General features: G+C 39.1%; 1 protein-coding gene across 1 annotated transcript; it reads right to left on the bottom strand.

The window, feature by feature from the left end:
• Positions 1–1,184: 1,184 nt before the first annotated feature.
• vwa1 (von Willebrand factor A domain containing 1) lies at positions 1,185–9,119 on the bottom strand. Its single transcript, XM_067527901.1, has 6 exons — positions 8,748–9,119; positions 5,608–6,165; positions 4,171–4,494; positions 3,238–3,513; positions 2,652–2,924; positions 1,185–2,176 (listed from the first exon to the last, which is right to left on the bottom strand). Exons 1-6 carry the CDS (start codon positions 8,830–8,832, stop codon positions 2,148–2,150), a joined length of 1,545 nt encoding a protein of 514 aa, XP_067384002.1. The 5' UTR covers positions 8,833–9,119; the 3' UTR covers positions 1,185–2,147.
• Between the last annotated feature and the right edge of the window lie 9,431 nt (positions 9,120–18,550).

Below are 18,550 nucleotides of genomic sequence, written 5' to 3'. Positions count from 1 at the left end.
ATAATTGTAATACATTTTGAGGATTGTCTGTAGTATAAAGAACAAACTAAAAGAATGCTGGATACCTTTTCAAATGGAATTCTGAGAAATTTAATAGAACCTTTAGAACTAGAACTAGAAATAAGGGTTTTGATGTGGTCAACATTTTACATTTTGATGCACATTGTAATAGATCTGTCAGCACAGCCTCTAATGTTAGGTGGTTAAAAGTTTAATTAAAGCATACAGTATGAAAGCTATATCATCTCTGGAAAGACAAACAACCCACCAGTGTTTATAAAATGGCAGCTCACTGTTAATACATTAGCTGAGTGTGCTTTATTTAACCTGTAGGGGGAAGCCTCGATATAGACAAGGGGCCTCTTTTGTTTATTAGCTAAATAAGGAGGAAGTGTGCTCCAATCATAATCAGTCTGTTTGAGTGATCCAGGTACAAAATTGTAATTACAAATTTCATGAAATCACCCTTCAAAGTAGAATTACAAACAAAATGGACCAGTGTATCTGCATAAAGATCCTGATTTTTATAACAATGTGATATTACTGTGCCTTTATGATGCTTTCTGTTCATTTGCATTTCCCCATTGCTAAAATGTATTTAATATGCACACAGCTTCATTTGATAACTAAAATCAATTATGCATCATAGTTTTGTCCTAGATATAACTACTCTGTATATTTTGGACAGCATTGTTAATAGGAGAGAATGGTAGAAATAAAAGGCAATTGTAGTTTATATGTGACATCCCACTACTTCATTGTCACACATTGTTTTCAGTTGTGCATACATTTTACAAAACTAAACGAACTTTGAGTGAGCCATAATGCTTTGTTTCTCATTTGAAGAAGTTGTAAAGGCAAACATTAAATAAGTGTTTTTCACAGAATCTACTGGTCAGATAAATATTATCTTCTGGTTGAAAATTTAACATTTAAGGTACAATTGTACTCTGCAGTAATTTAAATGGGTGCATTAATTGTTATCCACTACATTTTAAAACAGTTAGGAGGTGCACTACTAATCTGTTTTTTTTTTAAGTTAATTGATTAATATTACTCCTCAAACCCTACAGTGTGATATGTCAAATCAGTTTAGTTTCCATTTAAAAAAACGCTATTTGTCAGGATATCTCTGTAATCTGATGCGGGATTGTGCAACTACTAAAACAAAACTACAATTCAGATAAACAAAATTATTAATGGAGTTTATTGCAAGCTCATATTAAATTGTAGCACTGGAAAACAAATATAAAACAATGTTTTTCCTCTGAGAGGACGAGTGAAATATTGGCTTTAAGCCAGTTAGGATCCTTTCAGTAGGGGGCAACAAATCTTAAAAATGTAACAACCTTAAAATGTAAACAGCATATCTGCACACTATTAATTCTCATACTTATGTGGTTCGTGATTAATAAATATGAATAATGGATCTGCAGTTGATCCAAAGAGCAATACAAGAATACTCTCAGTCATACATATGTGCATTAAATGCAGCAACTCTGTAGCTTCAGGGCATGTGGCTGGTCTGTTCATATTATCTTTAAAGTTCTATCCAATCCTGAAGATCCTGTTATTAGAGACTGGATGTTAACGATCCCTTGTTGCACACAAGTATCCAGTGCCCTCAAGCGCGTGCTGAAAGATGAGTTATTTAAGCAGAAGGCATGAGTATTTACCATAAATGTAAATCAGATGTTCTCTGTAGCAGGGCTTGAAAATATTGGGCATGAATCCCACATATGCTGCAAAGCTTTTCTTCAAAACAAGTGAAAAAAAAGAGTTCCAACATTTCCAGTTATGTTTTGCCAAAACAGATCTAATCTTATCTTTAGCTTTACCTTACATCTTTAAACTGGATAATTATACTTTGAGTACGGATGTAAACCAAATGACACAAAAGACAGTGAAAAGCAAACAGTTCCCTGTCTTACAGTTGTAGCAGTCACCATGTAGCCGCATTGTCCCAGACCAGTCTTTTGTATCTGAGGCTTCCACATGAGTGTGTGGAGAGACAGCCAAACCACATAGCTCTTCTGGAAGATGTCCACAGTAGGGAGAGTCATAGAAAAAAGCTAGGGATGAAAGTATGCATTCTTCTCACCATCGTCCCTCCATGTTTGGTAAGGTGCACTTGCAGTTCAGTGGTGCTATAATTGGTAACCATATGATAATGCATCTGTTTGGCAGAGAGAAAAGTTTGGTTAAGACTGTGTATTGGTTTAAATCTAACTATATAAAATAGTGTTACATTGTGAATTGTCTTGTATGCATGAACACTTCCATCAGGCAACACATGTTTTTATTCAGTCTAACATAATCATGCTCCAGTTTAATCTGTTCATTCAAATTACAGAAACACACATTTTCTCACTTGTGGTGTTATCTAGACAAGTAGAGAGTTGCTATTAGCCAAGGGTTTTGTGACAACTAGCTATGATTTAGCACAGAAGTCATTATATTATTATAGTGGAGTACGAGTTCTTTTGTATTTAAAGTAAGCTTGATTAAAAGTGAATTTGATGTCTTCTACTTTTACTGGAGTACTTTTTTAGGCAAGTACATGCGGCATTTTGTGAGTATTTGAATTTTGTCCTCCAATCACTCCTGTCTAAAACTAAACTAAAATGATCACCTGCCTTGTCACCACTCACCTGAATGAAACTGTGCTGTACAACACAGTCCCTCCCCCCGTGCCTTCCGGTAAATGGGTGACACACACACTCTAGCTAATGGGGGAAGGTGGGTGAGATGTGTTGACAAAGAGTCGGGTGGTAAATAGAAGGAGGAGCGCTGGCCACCACTGCTGTGCTGCCCCTCCCAGGTGAGCCAGTAGCCCCTCAAACCAGCCACGCTTCCTTTCCAGTCCACCTGCACTGAGTCACTACCCACTGTTGTCAACTGGAGGTCCGCCAGGGCTGGAGTCACTGGAGACAGATGTCACAGGGTTGTTAGTCACCATGTTTTTCAAAATGAAAGAGAAGTAAGAGGGGCATTGTACAGAGTGGGTGTGAATGAAGAGGAAGAAACAGAAGCAAAATGTTTTATTATAGTTCATACAGTAGAAGCCTTATTAACAGCTCAGGACGGGCCTAGGGGGGTAGTCAAACCTAAAAGAACCTGCTGGTAATTATCTGAAATTTAAGACACAGTAAGGACTGAGCTGTAGGATTAGGATTAGTGTGCAGAAAATGGATCCTTGATTACTAGGTTTCACTGCATTTTTTTCACAATTCTCACCTTCCTCAGTACACACTTTGACGGACATAGCCCTCTCCTTGCCTGAGGCGTGCCGGGCTGTAACCGTGACCAAGTAAGTGGTATCTGGTTGGAGGTCTCTGAGGAGGGTAGAATTTTGTGCTCCGCTCACAGTGACGGCATGGAGCTTTCCCCTGGGCAGGGCTGAGTATTCGATGTAGTAACTTGTGATCGTCTCTGGTTGAAGAGGACCCCAACTCACCCGAACACTGCTGGGTCCTGATTCAGAGACTGTTACAACAGCTGGGCCCAGCACCTCTGGTGTGTGAGGAAAGAAAAAGAAAAAAAAAAAAACACTGAGGAGACAATATAAAGAAAATGAACTGATTTTCAATATTGTTTTCCCACTATTCACGTCTATGTTTATGTTTCCTCTCTTGTATTTGGGGCAACTTGCAACTTACTACTACACAGTGATCCTCATCTACTCTCTCTGTCTATTTCAATCTTATTTTTATTCAGTTTTTCCATTATATCCATGTAATTGCCTTGTAATTTATAATTCATTTCCTAATAACTATATTAATTACATAGAAGATAAACATAGTCCTCAACTGGCATACTTTAAAAAATTTTATAATTTGGGTTAACTCCTAACATTAAAAGTCTTATTCAGTTCATGGCAGACCAGCTGAACATAGCTGCACATAAAATATAAAGAATGCCCATAATCAATTCCAAAAGCCCAAAATGCTCTAAATGCTCAATAAAAGCCAACATCGACATATAGTAAACAAATAACATTCTCCATTCATCACATTCTACAATTTGAGAAGCTGGACCCAGAAACTTTTTTGCCTTTTGCTGCATAATCAACCAACAAAAAGATTAGGTAACTATATTAAGTGCAAGTAGCCATTTAAGTGCACAATTATGGGTTATGACTTATAATGTGCAACTAGAAATGAACCCCACCTGGTTGTGTTCTGAAGGTGACAGAGAGTTGGTTAAACTTTTGTTCATTGGATTCCGGGATCAGCGTAGCCTTATAGCTGGTGTCAGGCTTCAGGCCTGTTAGTCTGACACTGCTGGAGTCTGCAGACTGGGTGATTCTCTGGTAAACAATACCACCAGTGCTTGGACTGGTCACATTTCCACCTCCTACAGCACCTCCTGCTGGAACTGCACCAAAGTGGATCTCATAATAGCCCGTTAACCCAGACAGAACGGGTCGCCACAGAAGCACGGCAGAGTTGGTGGACACATCACGGACGTGGATTCGTTCAGCTCGGATAATCTCTGTTGGAGGCAGAATGAAGAAGAATTAAGTCAGTGTGTGTACACATGGGTCTGTCAAGATGAAAAATAAGCAACAGGGAAGACGACATACAGATTGCTAAAATTGCCTCGGCTTCAGACAGCCACCCAGGTTGACAGCCAGACTTGGGTTTCTAAACGCATTCATAAGCCTTGCAATAAGACAACTTGGAATAGCCAAGCAAGAGAGGCTCTGCAACAAAACAATACATGCCCCAGAGGTTATAATATATGTGATAAACCCTTAGGCAATGGATAGGAAATATTTGTGTTTATCTATACACTAGCCTTATTTATACTGTGCATCATGCTTTATAATGTGTAATTGCTGAGGTGTTCTGAAGTTATCTAATCTCTCCAGAGTAATGGGTGATCTCCCCAGTCTATTTATATAAATATATATATGTATCACGTCTGGCATAGTGTTAAGAGGATGGAGCAAGGGAAGTTGAATCATTAATCCATTAATAGATCAGCCTATCTCATTACAGTAACTCCTACACACGCACATAGATATTCTCAGCGTCCCAGTTCCTTTTGGTCTCACTGTCTTCGGGAGCATGTGCGGCATTAGGGAGAAGCGCTTCAAACATTGAAAGAGATTGAAGGGTGCCTAGCTGCTGAAACACATGTGTAATGCAACTTCTAGTATCTAGAGAACTAGCATCCAGATTGTGTACTTTCCATTTTATGTGTTGAGGCTTTTACATTTTTTTTTTACCTGACAAAAGCTGGATGGTGCTTCTGGGAAAGTCACTAGTGACAGCAGACAGATTAAATTAAAAACCAAAACAGCAGACTTTGAAATAAAAATAAAAAACAATGAGCTGAAAGAACCTAAAATGCTCTGTAGAGCTGAGGGAAACGGCATTGTGAGATGATAGTGCTCTTATACATAATACACAGGCATGCGATCTGTTATAATAGTGCAACTGTATAATTAATAGTATATATATATATATATATATATATATATATATATAATACTTTAATGTATACAGCGGTGTATCACCTATTTAAAATTTTTAAAAGTTTTAAAAGCAGGTTTAAAATGTCTTTTTTACTACGAATCACAAAAACCCTTAAAATGCTCACCAATGATAGCATCCCGCACGTCCTCTGTGATGATACTCATATCATCGATGTCCACAAAGTACAGGTGATTTTCTATAGGTGGGCTCACCACCTGCCTCAGCACCTGATAGTTGCCATGGCCAGTGGAAACCAACAGCACTGACACGCCTTCCTCCTGCAGCTCAGTCATTGGTACAATCACATTGCCAGGTTTTACCCCATCCGTTAACCACACCAGTACTCTCGGCAGCCCAGCTCGGGCCCCAGCCGCTCCTCCAGGTTTTAGCACCCACTCCTTTGCCATTCTCAGTGCCTCCACTGTGTTGGTATCCCCTCTGAGAGGCTTGATGTTCCTCAAAGCTCCTTGAAGGCCGCTTTGGCTACTATATGTATCAAAGCCAAACTCAAGTTGTGGCTTAGTGCCGACCTGCAGAAGTCCTACCCTCACCTGGTCCTCACCCAGCGAGAAGGGGAGGAGAAGCCCAGACAGGAAGGAGAGCATGCGGGAGTGCTCGTAGGATGACACGCTCCCCGAGGAATCCAGTAAGAAGAGGACATCACCCTCACAGCAGTTCAGCACTGGAGAGAAAATATAGAAATTAATAAGTCATTAATGTGCAATTAAATAGTAACATTTTGTACATGCTGCCTTTTGACGCTGATGTGAGAACTATCATTCCTGTGTACTACCTACAACATTTTCCACAGGTCCTAGCTCACACACACACAAATAAACACACACATACACTATTTGGAATCCCCCCTCTCAGGACAATTTCCTGGAACAAGTCTCACAGTGTACACAAGTAAAATCAGCAGAAAGTCAGAAGCAAGCATGAAACAAGTAATCAGGTTGAAGATACAGACAAGGCCAACAAACACAATAACTGCAATCTGATGCCAGCATTGTGATAATTTCAAAAGTGTAGTCCCCCCCAACCCCCTGGGATTTCACAAGAGAAGTTAAAAGTGAATACCTGAAGCAAAGGACAGGAAGGGGGAAAAACAGTAGCTGCTGGGCGTTTGAGGGAGAGGGAGTGAAGAAAGTTTGTGGGACAGGGGAAAATAAAAGGCATTAAAAGGAGAAGAGTGAGGTGCAGGGTGTAGGTTGAGTCGGGGGGGTGCTGGCACGTTCCATGTGAGAGACGAGGAGGAATGTTGGATTGCCATATACAGAGCAGAGAGAACGAAAGAGAGAACAAGCAGTAGAGTCTTAAAGCAATATTTTACTGCAGATCTTCAGATTGTGTTGTCATCCCAAAGAAAAACACCCACGGTTCAAATCTCAGGGCAAGAAAAGAGAAATTTGTTAAGTGTTTTGGCCATTTGCAAGAACACAGATGAACACGTGCAAAGGAACTCTTGTAAATGAATATGTGAGAGACACATATAGTGCTGAGATGAATAGATTATAGATTCCCTCATGATTCCAGAGATAAAGGGGATAAGACACATCTGTTAACTCGTATGTTCTCTGAAGGCCTTTTTTTTTTTCTACGTGAACATTTGACATGAGGTGTTGATAAGACTTGAAGGTTTTGAAAGCTGATAACACAGCCGGGCATGAACACACGCACACACACACGCACATCAAACATGTACACACACATGCAGAGGAGCTTGCCCACCAAGGTTCTTCTCCCCATTGACCTGAAGAATTCCTCACGCCTCTTACGTTGTTTGGATTTTGGTGCGATCCACAGCACAGCCCCCTTTACCTTTACCTGTGTGCATGTATGTCTTTATCTAAAAACCATATTTTTACGTCTGGAGCAAGCTGCTTCCTTGTTCGTGTAGAGAGAATACTCGTTCAAACACAGCTTCTTACTCATCAAATTTATTAGCGGGCTCCTACCACATGAGTGAAAACCTCACATGGGCACAGTAAAACACTACGGGGGCAGAGCAGGTTTTCCAAGCTACTACAAATGTATCAAATGGTGACACATGCTGAATCAACACTGCGCTAATATAAAACAAATATTTATGTGTACTGCAATTTTGTTGAGGCATTTCCGATCCACCTTAACTTCTCCTAAATACCATCTCTTGATCCTTAGTTACTGATTAAAAACTTTGGCAGACATGTCCTGTCTTTTTCTGTGGGTGTATAGGCTGCGGGAAGAAGACCTTTAATAAACCAGGATGACAGTAATACACAGCTAATGCACTTATAAAAACCACGATCACCATAAGCTAAGTTTAGTACAGTCTCACCAGGTCCCTATTAATGGAAACAGCTAGGTGACAGCATGTCACTCACTACTCTGTTAACCCAGTCATAAAGATGTGCTCACACCAACAGACTCCGAGGTGTCACCACCACCAAGTTTAGCCTCTCAGACACCTTTGCCACAGAGCGTTTAGACACTGCTGTGACAACAGATGATGAGGTATGCATTGTTTCTTTAGTCACAAAAACTGAACTGCAATAATTTAAAGATAAAGACTAGATTTCTTTTGTTTTATAATTACGATATATTAACACAATAAAAACATAAAAACTGTTGATCATTGTTTTCTTTTTTTGGTTTGCACTGAGGTAATTACATTCAAATGAAATGCCACTTTTAATAGCATATCTACAGACTGCTTTCTCTTTCTCTTAACCAATAATTTAATGCCAAGACATTTCGTCAGCTGACAATAATTTTCAGCACCTTTTTTTTTTTTCCATGCAAAGCACCTGAAGCCTTCTAGAGGAGGTCTGTGTGGTCCCTGCTTTCCCCCACTCTCTAAATATTGGGAATCACGGGCCCCAGGCTGTGGGATTTCATCAACTGACAATTGGGTAGTCATGCCATTTCACTGAGAACACTGCTGTAATATCAACCCCACCCTGATCCACCCTCAGCCAGACAGTCCCTCCACCTCCTGTCGTAGCATCAGTTCCCAATAGTAAATGATTGCATTTCATATCTTGTGCCACCAAAGCCTTAAATATTATTTCATATCAACCGGGGTAATGTTGTGTAATGTTTGCTCATTGTGGGTAGTGTTTGGCTCACCACAATATGATATTAAATAGATAGCATAGTATTGTATTTTGCACGTTTGCACTTACAATCCTAATATGATATTTTCTAATAACTATTACTAGCATTTATAATTTATTGTAATATCAAGTGTTGCTTCCATTGGATGAACACCGTGGAGCTTACCTCCTTCAGGTGCGGGGTTCTGTGCGCCCGAAAGCGGCAGGAGCAAACACAACAGCATCCATGTCAACATCATGTGGCTCTCCATCACAAAATGTGGAAAATTTGCTGCTCCGAAGTAAAGCACAACACAAATGTTTACGGTTTCTTGAATAAACCGTGTATCTACCGCAGCCCGGAGGAGCCACTCAGTAAATCACGGCCAGAGCAATTATTTATGAGTCACATTCCAGACCAGAATTCTGGTTTGCTTCTTATCTTTCTTCCTCTTTATACATAACCCACCGATCTTCGGCTTGAGACTCTGGGAGATAAAGTTCAGCTAGAACGTCAGCCCCATGTGTGCAGTAACTGCACTCGGCTCCGGAGGGAACAAAAGTCCAACCAAGTAAACGAGCTCGTCTGGCAAACCTTTCAAAATAAAACTCCCATTCGCTTAAGCGACTTTATTTTCTTAAACATTTTTTATAAAGAAAAATCATTTGATTACAATTTTAAATAACATTTTTGTGTAAAGTGGAAGAGTGATTTGAAATCTTTATAAGGCCAGTAAAAACAGCAATGCCACAATATATATATATTTCTAGTAATAAAATAAACACACACATGTATGCTATATGTGACATACACTCGCTTGCCACTTTATTAAGTACACCTGTACAATTTAATGCATTCTACTTTTACAAGGTTATAAGGTGTTTTTAAGGTGAAACTGTCAGAAAGACGATAATTTTACTCTCTGTTTATTATTGACGTATAAGTGGTCAGTGAAGTCGTACTGCAGTGCATTTTAAGAAGAGGTGGTTTAATGTTTCTTATAATACACCTCCGTACGACTCTGGATTGAAGCATTAGATTGTACAGGTGTAGCTAATAACGTTGCCAGCGAGTGTATATGTGTGTTCTGTATATATATGTATAATGTAGCATATACCTAATAATGATCAATTGCTTTACCTTAAATTTGCACATACGTGCTTGATTAAGTGCACTTAGTTAACTTCCATCATTGTGTTCTGGAGACATTAATAAATGTAAATAGATTTAAATAAATACATTTAATAAATTTAAATTATTAAATAAAGTTCTACTTGGGCGGCCATCTGCCTTGACCGTTTGAGTGATTGGAAAGTGGAGAGAGAAAAGAAAAGAGCAACAGAAAGGTTGGCAGACAGAGAAGGAGAAAGACAACTACGGGAGAGAGAAGACACAAAGTTAATGTCACAGAGGGATGACATATAAATGTGGGGTGAGGGGAGAGAAGGAAAGGGGCTAAGTGCATTGGGGGGGGTCATCCCCTGCAGTCTAAGCCTATAGCAGCATAACTATAACAAACTATAAGCTTTATCAAAGAGGAATGATTTAAGCCTAGACTTAAAAGTAGAGAGGGTGTCTGTTTCCCGAATCTGAACTGGGAGCTGGTTCCACAGGAGAGGAGCTTGATAGCTAAAGGCTCTACCTCCCATTCTACCTTTGGAAATTCTGGGAACCACAAGTAGGCCTGCACTCTGAGATGGAAGTGGTCTACTGGGATGATATGGTGCTATGAGGTCTTCTATATATGATGGAGCCTGACATTCAGAGCTGTATATGTAAGAAGCAGGGTTTTAAATTCTATTCTAGATTTAATGGGAAGCTAATGGAGAGAAGCTAGTGAAGGTGAAATTTGATCTCTCTTGCTAATTCCAGTCAGCACTCTTGCTGCAGCATTTTGGATTAATTGCAGGCTCTTTAGGGAGTTACTGGGGCATCCTGAAAGTAGGGAATTACAGTAGTCCAACCTAGAAGTAACAAATACATGGACTAGTTTTTCGGCATCACAGGAGACAGGATGCTCCTAGTTTTGGCAATGTTTCGTAGGTGGCGAGATTTGTTTTATATGTGAGGTAAAGGACAAATCCTGGTCAAAAATAACTCCAAGTTTCCTTGCAGTAGTACTGGAGGCCACAACTATGTCATCTAGAGTAATGATATGGTTGGACAGCATATTTCTGAGATTGTTTAGACCCAGATACTATGCCTTCAGCTCTGTCTGAATTTAGAAGTAAGACATTACGGGACACCCAGGCCTTTATGTCTTTGTAGGCATGCTTGAAGCTTGATTAACTGATTTTTATCAATAGTGTTCTGACAACGTAAAAAACAGTCATTAAAATACACCATTTAAAATGATGCCTCTATTTTGGAAGTAACATCGCTTGGACTTCCCTTTGACCGCTTCTTCACTTGATCTTTCTTACTCTGTGTACCTCATTCCTCCCTCCTCTCTGCCATTTCCCCAGTAACCCGGAATAGTAAATAGGGCTATGATCACCATCCAGGCATCAACACCTTAAACCAGATTTAGATTTATGTCTTCAAGTAACCTTATTAGCAGAAATATAAATGGAGAATCCAAGATGAACTCACTTTAATTTTTTTCTTGCAAGACTTAAACAGCATACTAATTACAGTATGTAATGAAATTTAAATTAATTTACTCCCTTGTGGCATTTCAAAATATATTTTGTACACCTTGAGTTTGTCTTCAGGGCGTCAAGTACACAAGTTATTCCTAAACACTTGTTATGGTAAAAACATCCAAAAGTTGCAGCCATCCAAAAGATTAAGGAATCTTTGGTTTACCAAGAGAGAACACAAATACTTGGAGCCTCTAAACCACTGGGAGTATTTCTTTGAAATTACACAGCACCAAGATTGGGAAAAGATCAACAGCTTTACATGTTTGCTATTCTCAGCTGTCATCCACTAAGTCTTTGTAAAGTAAAGGAATCCATGTAGACCAATAAGAAAAGAGCTGCACAGAGTCACGTAGAGCCTAATGTGTTTTTCAGCATAGAGACTTATGATATTTTGTGTATGTGCGTGTGTGTTTGTGTGTTTATTAGTGTGTTTATGTATAAGGCAAAAAAAATAGAAGAAACAAAGGGGGTGGGAGGAAATAAATGGATGGGAGAGGATGTAAGAATTCAAGTGGGACCAAACAAAGATTTGTCTGTGACACATTATGTCCAAATACTTCCATTGTTCCGACTGAGACAATGACAGTAAACACACCCTTCCCAATACACGCCTAGTAACTAAACACTACCACTGCAGTGCAGTCAGAGATTGAAGCTTTATGATAACTTTGTTTCATCTGTATTTCATTGTAATGGCCCATATAGAAAAACTGTTTGTAATGAGCTTTAAAAAAGGAGACAACTACAAGCACTTTATAGTACTTTTGGCTGAGCCCTTTGTTATTTTAGATACGTGAACGAGCATGGCAGCCATGAAAGCATAAATCTTTGCCTGGTTTCCATGTAAATTTTCACATTATGCTCTGTCGCTAAAATCAAAATCCAAACGTTTGGGGAGCTGAGTTTCCTGCTGCATCATGATCCATTTACTCTGTGCTGCTACTTCACAACAGTCATGCAACATTAATTTCTCTGCGGTTTCTGTGTGCCTCCATTTCAGAGCAGAACAAGTTATCGCATGCACATTTGCAGCCCCACAGCATGGTCAGTGGCACAGTGCTGTTTCAATATTATGGGAGTTTCCTTTTGCTGCTTTTTACAGTCTAGTTAGTGAGTTGTAAATCAGTGGGATACTGTCACATGAACACCATGATCCTAGTGTTTGGGTGTGTGTGTTGTGTGCCTTTATGTGTGAGAATGAACTTTTGCTTAACTAAGCACTGATGAATACATTTGTGCTATATTTCAACACGTCAACCACTGTTGCGCTATGACGGCAGATCAACTTGTGCCAAGCACAAAAATTAGTTAGTTAGAATTTGACATTGCACTGAAATCCACAGACTTTCTAGCTGCTTCCACACATGACCTCATGTCAGCACACTGTCTTCTCTGCTGTCTTGATCCCTGTGTAAAATTATGCAACCTAAGTGTTGATCTGTTTCTGCACCCTTTCACATACCACCATATCTGAATGACAGCTAAATATCTTATTTTTATAGGGAAGGGCAGCAGCAGCTCTTTGAGCTTTTTAGTAAGGCAGCAGCAGAGGGCCTGGGAGGAATGGGAGTAAGCAGTAAGATGTCATCTTCTCTATGGAAAAGTTTATGACATTTGGTTTATCAGAACAGGGCGTGATAAAATGGAAGTAATGTCAAGCTGCACATACTCTGAAGAGAATACTGTTCAAGCAGCCTTAGTTACTCCTTTCCCTTTGGCCCACAAACCCAGCCTAGTTGTAATTAGCAATTATGATTTTGGTTGAAGATTTATTTTGGCAACATTTTTGAATGCCAATGTCAGTGCTTTAGTGAATTCCACAGATTTATATTTGCCACTACGTTCCTCCTTCATGTCAAACTATGCTAAGGTTTGGTTTATTGCAAACCAAGGCTTCTGTTCAGAAGCAGCAAAGGAAACTGCTTTATAAAGTGGCACACAGCAAAGAATGAAGGAAGATAGGTTTCATAAGCAGTGGATAGAGATAAGAGAGGGGGAAAGGTAAAATTGAATAAGAGCAAATCCCTACAAAATACTTAAGCAAATATGCATCTGGACCTTTCCAGAAAGTAGAAAAAACTCAAACCCAGAGCCAAGAGTGCTATTTGGCTGCTGCATAGAAACTTTGGCCAGAAAACAAAAATAAAAGCCCCTGATCCAAAAATATGCTCATGGAAATCAAAAGGATTTCCTATCACTGGGATGTCCAGAACAGAAATGCACCAAGTGCCCACTGCCTTCCTGAGCAACTCTGACCCCTCCAGCCCTGCATGAGTGATACTTTCCTGCTTCCGCTGTTTAGCATCTTCTCTATGTCCACAGTGAGTCTCATCTTTTAAGCTGTTAGTATAAAGTCATTTTCTGAGGTTATATGTTCTCATATGAACATATTGTTTTGGGTTACAAACCAGAGAACAAAAATTATATAATATTTTAATGCAGAATACAGAATAAAAGGTTGGTTTGGTGTCACCTCTAGATGAAACTGTTGATATTTGAGACTACATCCAGGAGAATGCACAACCTTTGCCTTTACTAAACACATATGACAAGTTAGAGTAAACACAAGTAAGTATCCAGCTCAGAGCAGTGGCATATTTTCACAGAATAAATCAGGGTGTATATTTAGGTTTGGAAAGAAGCACCCGTGTCGGCGCACTGTCTTGGAGTAAAACCGAGTAGAACAGTCTCACTAGTTAGAGCATCTGTTTTGTAATAATCAACAGTCGGTGAGTCTCCACAACGATGAGGCTATTACACACACTGCAAGTTTCCCCCATAAAATGTCAAAGGCTGCCTCTGGTTCTGCCAAGTTGGGTCAATGGATTTTCTCGCTATAGCTGGCTCAGCTCTCTGGAGAGGCCTCCTCAGACAATGGTCTGATTATGCTGGGGATTGGTACGTGCGCCTTGTTTAGAGACGAAGGGTTTTTCATTTTTTGATCTCAAACTAATTGAGGCAAGTTGAATCAACCTTGAAACCATAGCTGGCTGTAGGTTCAAAGATTTGATTACATCCACCACCTGAGCTAAAGGCACCCATTATTTATGAAGAAGCTCGATGAAACAGCATTTTATGAGTAATTTTAACAGCACAGAAGGGTCTGACTCCAACACAAAGTGGGAAACTCTACCCCTAATGTGCCTGAAGTCCTATGGAAAGTCTCTGTTGTTGCTTTCAAATGTCTAAATGGAGTAACTGTGAATTCTGCTTTGTCGAGTAAAGTTCAGCAAAACAAAAAGGAAATTCCATTCACAGCCCCAATGTGCCCCCGAGTGCTCTGTTGTTCTGTATAAAACGAAAGATGTCCATCAAAAAGCACAAACTGCTCCAAGAACCTATAAAGTTCACTATAAATAGCGAGAAACACTAAAGTCGACTTATTTAGAAAGCACATGAGAAAGGTCAGTGATGGTGACTCATCGATGTTAGAGTTCTCTGAGCACTAGATGTACTCATGCAGCCTGTGGGAAGGACAGTAGGACAGTTGGTTGGAGACAACCACAATTGTGTACTGTGCTAAAGTGTCTTTGTGCCTGTGTGGACATCACAAGGACACTAATAAACCCTTGTTTTCAGTTTCATGCTTTTAATCACCCCTGTCCTCAATTATTTTTATTAAAGCAGGGCTATCAGGGCCCTTGCTCTCTTCTACCCTATTCCTTTCAGCTGGTTTTCCAAAGTATTTGGCTACAGTGAAGAGCAGCTGGATTCTCCATTCTCTCCTCCCTTTGTGATACCTCACCCTCCTATTTCTCCTCACTTCACACACTCCCTCCTTGACAGTCCCAGCTGCCTTCCACCCTTAGAAACATCAGTGTATAATACACAAACACACAGACAGGCAAGGTTTCAAATGTCCACGGGCGGAGGTGCACACACATGAGCATATATACAATAAAAACATACACAAAGCTAGCTGAACTCATTTTTGTGGTATGCCTGAAGGCTTAGAGAAGCAGGGATGTGTTGTAATTACAAGTGCATCCACAGTGGAATCTGTTAGGGCAGGTTGAGTTGGGTAGGATCTGGCAACCTATCAAAGCCATCAGTGAGGCAAACCACCACCTCTTCTTGTATTCGCTTGCTTAAATAAGTGCATAAGTAATTAAAAATTATACACAAAGGCTATACAGTTTCCAAGCTACAATATTCCCAGCTCACTTCAAAATCATATTATTAAGTGCTGCTTACATTTCCAGCCAATTACACAGATGTTGAAACTCTGTGATGCAAACTTTTACTCAAACACTCCACCAGGTGTAATGAACATCCCATCATCCTTTCATGACAGAAAGTTGACAAGCCTGCTGCCCGGCCCATCCTGTCTGTTAACACCGTCCCCTTTTATCCATATCTGGTGCCTCTCTACTGAAGTCTGCACCTTTCACTTCCATGATCTACTTATTGTAAAGGTATCAGCCTATCCGTGTTATCTCTTTCACACTTCCTGTGTGCAGCCCACCCTCTGAAGTGCCCTGCAGGTCATATGGTCCACTACATCTTGGTTTAACTCCCCTCTTGCAGAGTGTCAAGGTGACATAAGAAGAGAAGTCTGACATTGCCTCTTAGTGATACAGTATTGGGGGGTGGGAGTTGTGTTTGAACTTGTATGGCTTTAGATGTTTCTGTCTGTTTTTCAATGAGTAATCCATTGTGTGAGCACACACACATACACATCCCGGCAAGTTGTATTACATAGCTCAAGCACAAGAGGGAAGAGAGGTTTTAGCCTAAGGGAGATCAGATTGAGATGTGGAGGTTAAGTTTGACTTCTTCTTTGCAACAAATAGCTAAAGTGTCTGTGGTGCAAAACAGTATTTGAAATTCATCAAAACAAAGCATCTACTGTACAGCAGGTGCTTTTGCTAGATACAGCCCACTGTAGACTTTTAATTCATTATTAATTCTGGGACGTGATATCACAAATAAGTACTTACTAATTTAGTCTGACTGATTAGAATACATAAAATATGTTTATGGTTATGCATTTGAAAACTGTGAATCCTCAAACTGTTCCAAAGACAAAAAATAGTCTACCAAAAACAATAAAAAAATTTATTTAATTCCAATCCATCCTCTTTCATGTCTTTTGACATTTACAAGTAATGAACTAGCTGCAAAGCTGCAAATTGTCCCCTCTCCCTCTCTCTCTCCCTCTCTCTCGCTCTCTCTATATATATACTGTATATATATATATATATATATATATATATATATTGTAAAAGATATCTGGACATTTTGGACTGTAGATGCCAAAGCCAAATGCCACCATAGATTTAGAAACTAAAGCTAATGCAGGTAACAGTGGAAACATAAGCACCAATAGTTCATCTCATATTATTTATTTTCCATTGCTGCTTTTTTAAAGTCAAACCCTTGGCTTTTATTTTTGCCCGATGACAAGTTGAGACAGGCATAAAGGTCAAATCTGTAAAAGACGAACTCCACGGGGAGTTAACAATTCCTCTTTCAGTGTGGCTGGTAATGTATATGTATGTGTATATAATCACTGGCTGGTTGTATATGTGGTACGTGCTATGTATAATGTAAATCATTGTTTATATATTAGGCAAGACAATGATTCTAAAGAAAGACTCTCAATTGTACACCATCTGTAGTTAAGCCGAGGCTTTGTAAGAGTGCTTAGGATCCACTAAAGACTATTCAGGTGCCAGTGTAAACAGGATGCCTTTCAGAAACAGACAAATACAGTACATGCAGGTTTTGGGATTCCTGTGTGACCAGGTCAGGATGTTATTATGACAAAGAACCCACAATCTTCCTCTACATGTAGATCTGGTGGAACATTTTCAGTCTTTGCACATTTTTCCAGTCTTTGACTTTTTTTCTGCATCGGGACTGGAACACATGAAGAGAGTTTGTTTGCCAGGTTATCTACGGTAACAGATAGCTGATGAAGCGGATGGAAAGGAAGTGGGTGAAGCACAGCCAAGGCATCAAAAAATCCCACAACATGCAGATGTTCATTTACATGTTAGAAATTATGTGAATATCACCACCCTAGTCATATTTGTATCTAAAATCAATAATGATAAATTTTACTGTATCCTATTCTTTTGTACAACTTTGTTAAACAGTTTTTCACAATTTCATAGATTTTAAACGTTACTATGACACACTATAGTAGTATACTTACATACAGTACTACAATTAACTCTAAAATAATACACATATTGAATAATAATAAATAATAATAATAAAAACTTAATTATAATACTTATAATAAACTGCATTTCACTCTACTGCCTACAGTACCTATAAAAGCTTAAAATCCCCTTGGACGTTTTTTTTTATTTCACCTTTATCTCTGAATCATAGTTTATTCAGGTTTTTTGACTAAATTAAAAAAAAAACTAATTTTAATTTGTCAGTGTAAACAGGTCTTTAAAAAGTAATCCAAATTCTTTAAAAATATAAATCACAAAATCATTCTTTGCATAAGTATTGGCCTCCTTTACAGTAAGTCACCCAAATGCTGCAGCCAGCTGGTATCAAAAGATTCTCAACTGGTTAAATTAAGTTCACCTGAGAGCAGTGAATGTGCCAAAGGATTGCAGCATACATAAACATGTATCTAAAATTTCAGGTTACTGGTGAATCTGAAAAAAGAAAAGAAAAAAGACAAATTAAGCAACTCTGTGAAAATGTTATTGAAATGCAAAAATCAAAAGGTCGAAACAAGAAACTTCTAAATTCAATACATCACTTAGAGTACAGGAGTATGTGGGCCTAGAACAGGCTGCCTTAGTCTATACTTTACCCCAGTATGACTCTGTCAGCGGCTCAAACCTCTCCACGCACACAAACACAAACTGGAACTAAATGTTACACTCACACCTACTGGCCAATGATTGTACAGCTGGTATTTTGGACTTTGTGTAAACTAAGGGGTTACACTGCTGCAGGCTCTCTGTTTGAAGCAGCGGGAATAAGTATTTGGTTATTGGTTTCCCCTCGCTTTCCTGACTAAATTATGTGCATAACCCATAAAAAAAAAAAAAAAAATTCTACCCACCAAACTTTCTTTAACGTTTTCACTTGTGAACAGACCCTCGCCATATTTGTACGTACGTGGATGTTGCGTCACTCAACATGTGATAACAAATGATGCCTTCATTACCGTCGTTAATATTTAAAGTCAAAAGTTACAACACGAAAAACTAATCGTTTTTAAAGCATTTATATGTAGAATGAGCAGTTTAGCACCCGGGTTATTGGTTTGTTTAGACAACTATATTTACAGTGAAAAAGGCTTACGAAATGAATCCAACTATGTGGCAAAATTGATTTTTAAAAAATGCATATGTTGCATTGGGAGAT

This window comes from Channa argus, chromosome 13 (genome assembly GCF_033026475.1).
Source record: "Channa argus isolate prfri chromosome 13, Channa argus male v1.0, whole genome shotgun sequence".
Classification (NCBI taxonomy): domain Eukaryota; kingdom Metazoa; phylum Chordata; class Actinopteri; order Anabantiformes; family Channidae; genus Channa; species Channa argus.
Note: the sequence above shows the minus strand (reverse complement) of the source record. Positions and strands in the feature narration are given on the sequence as shown.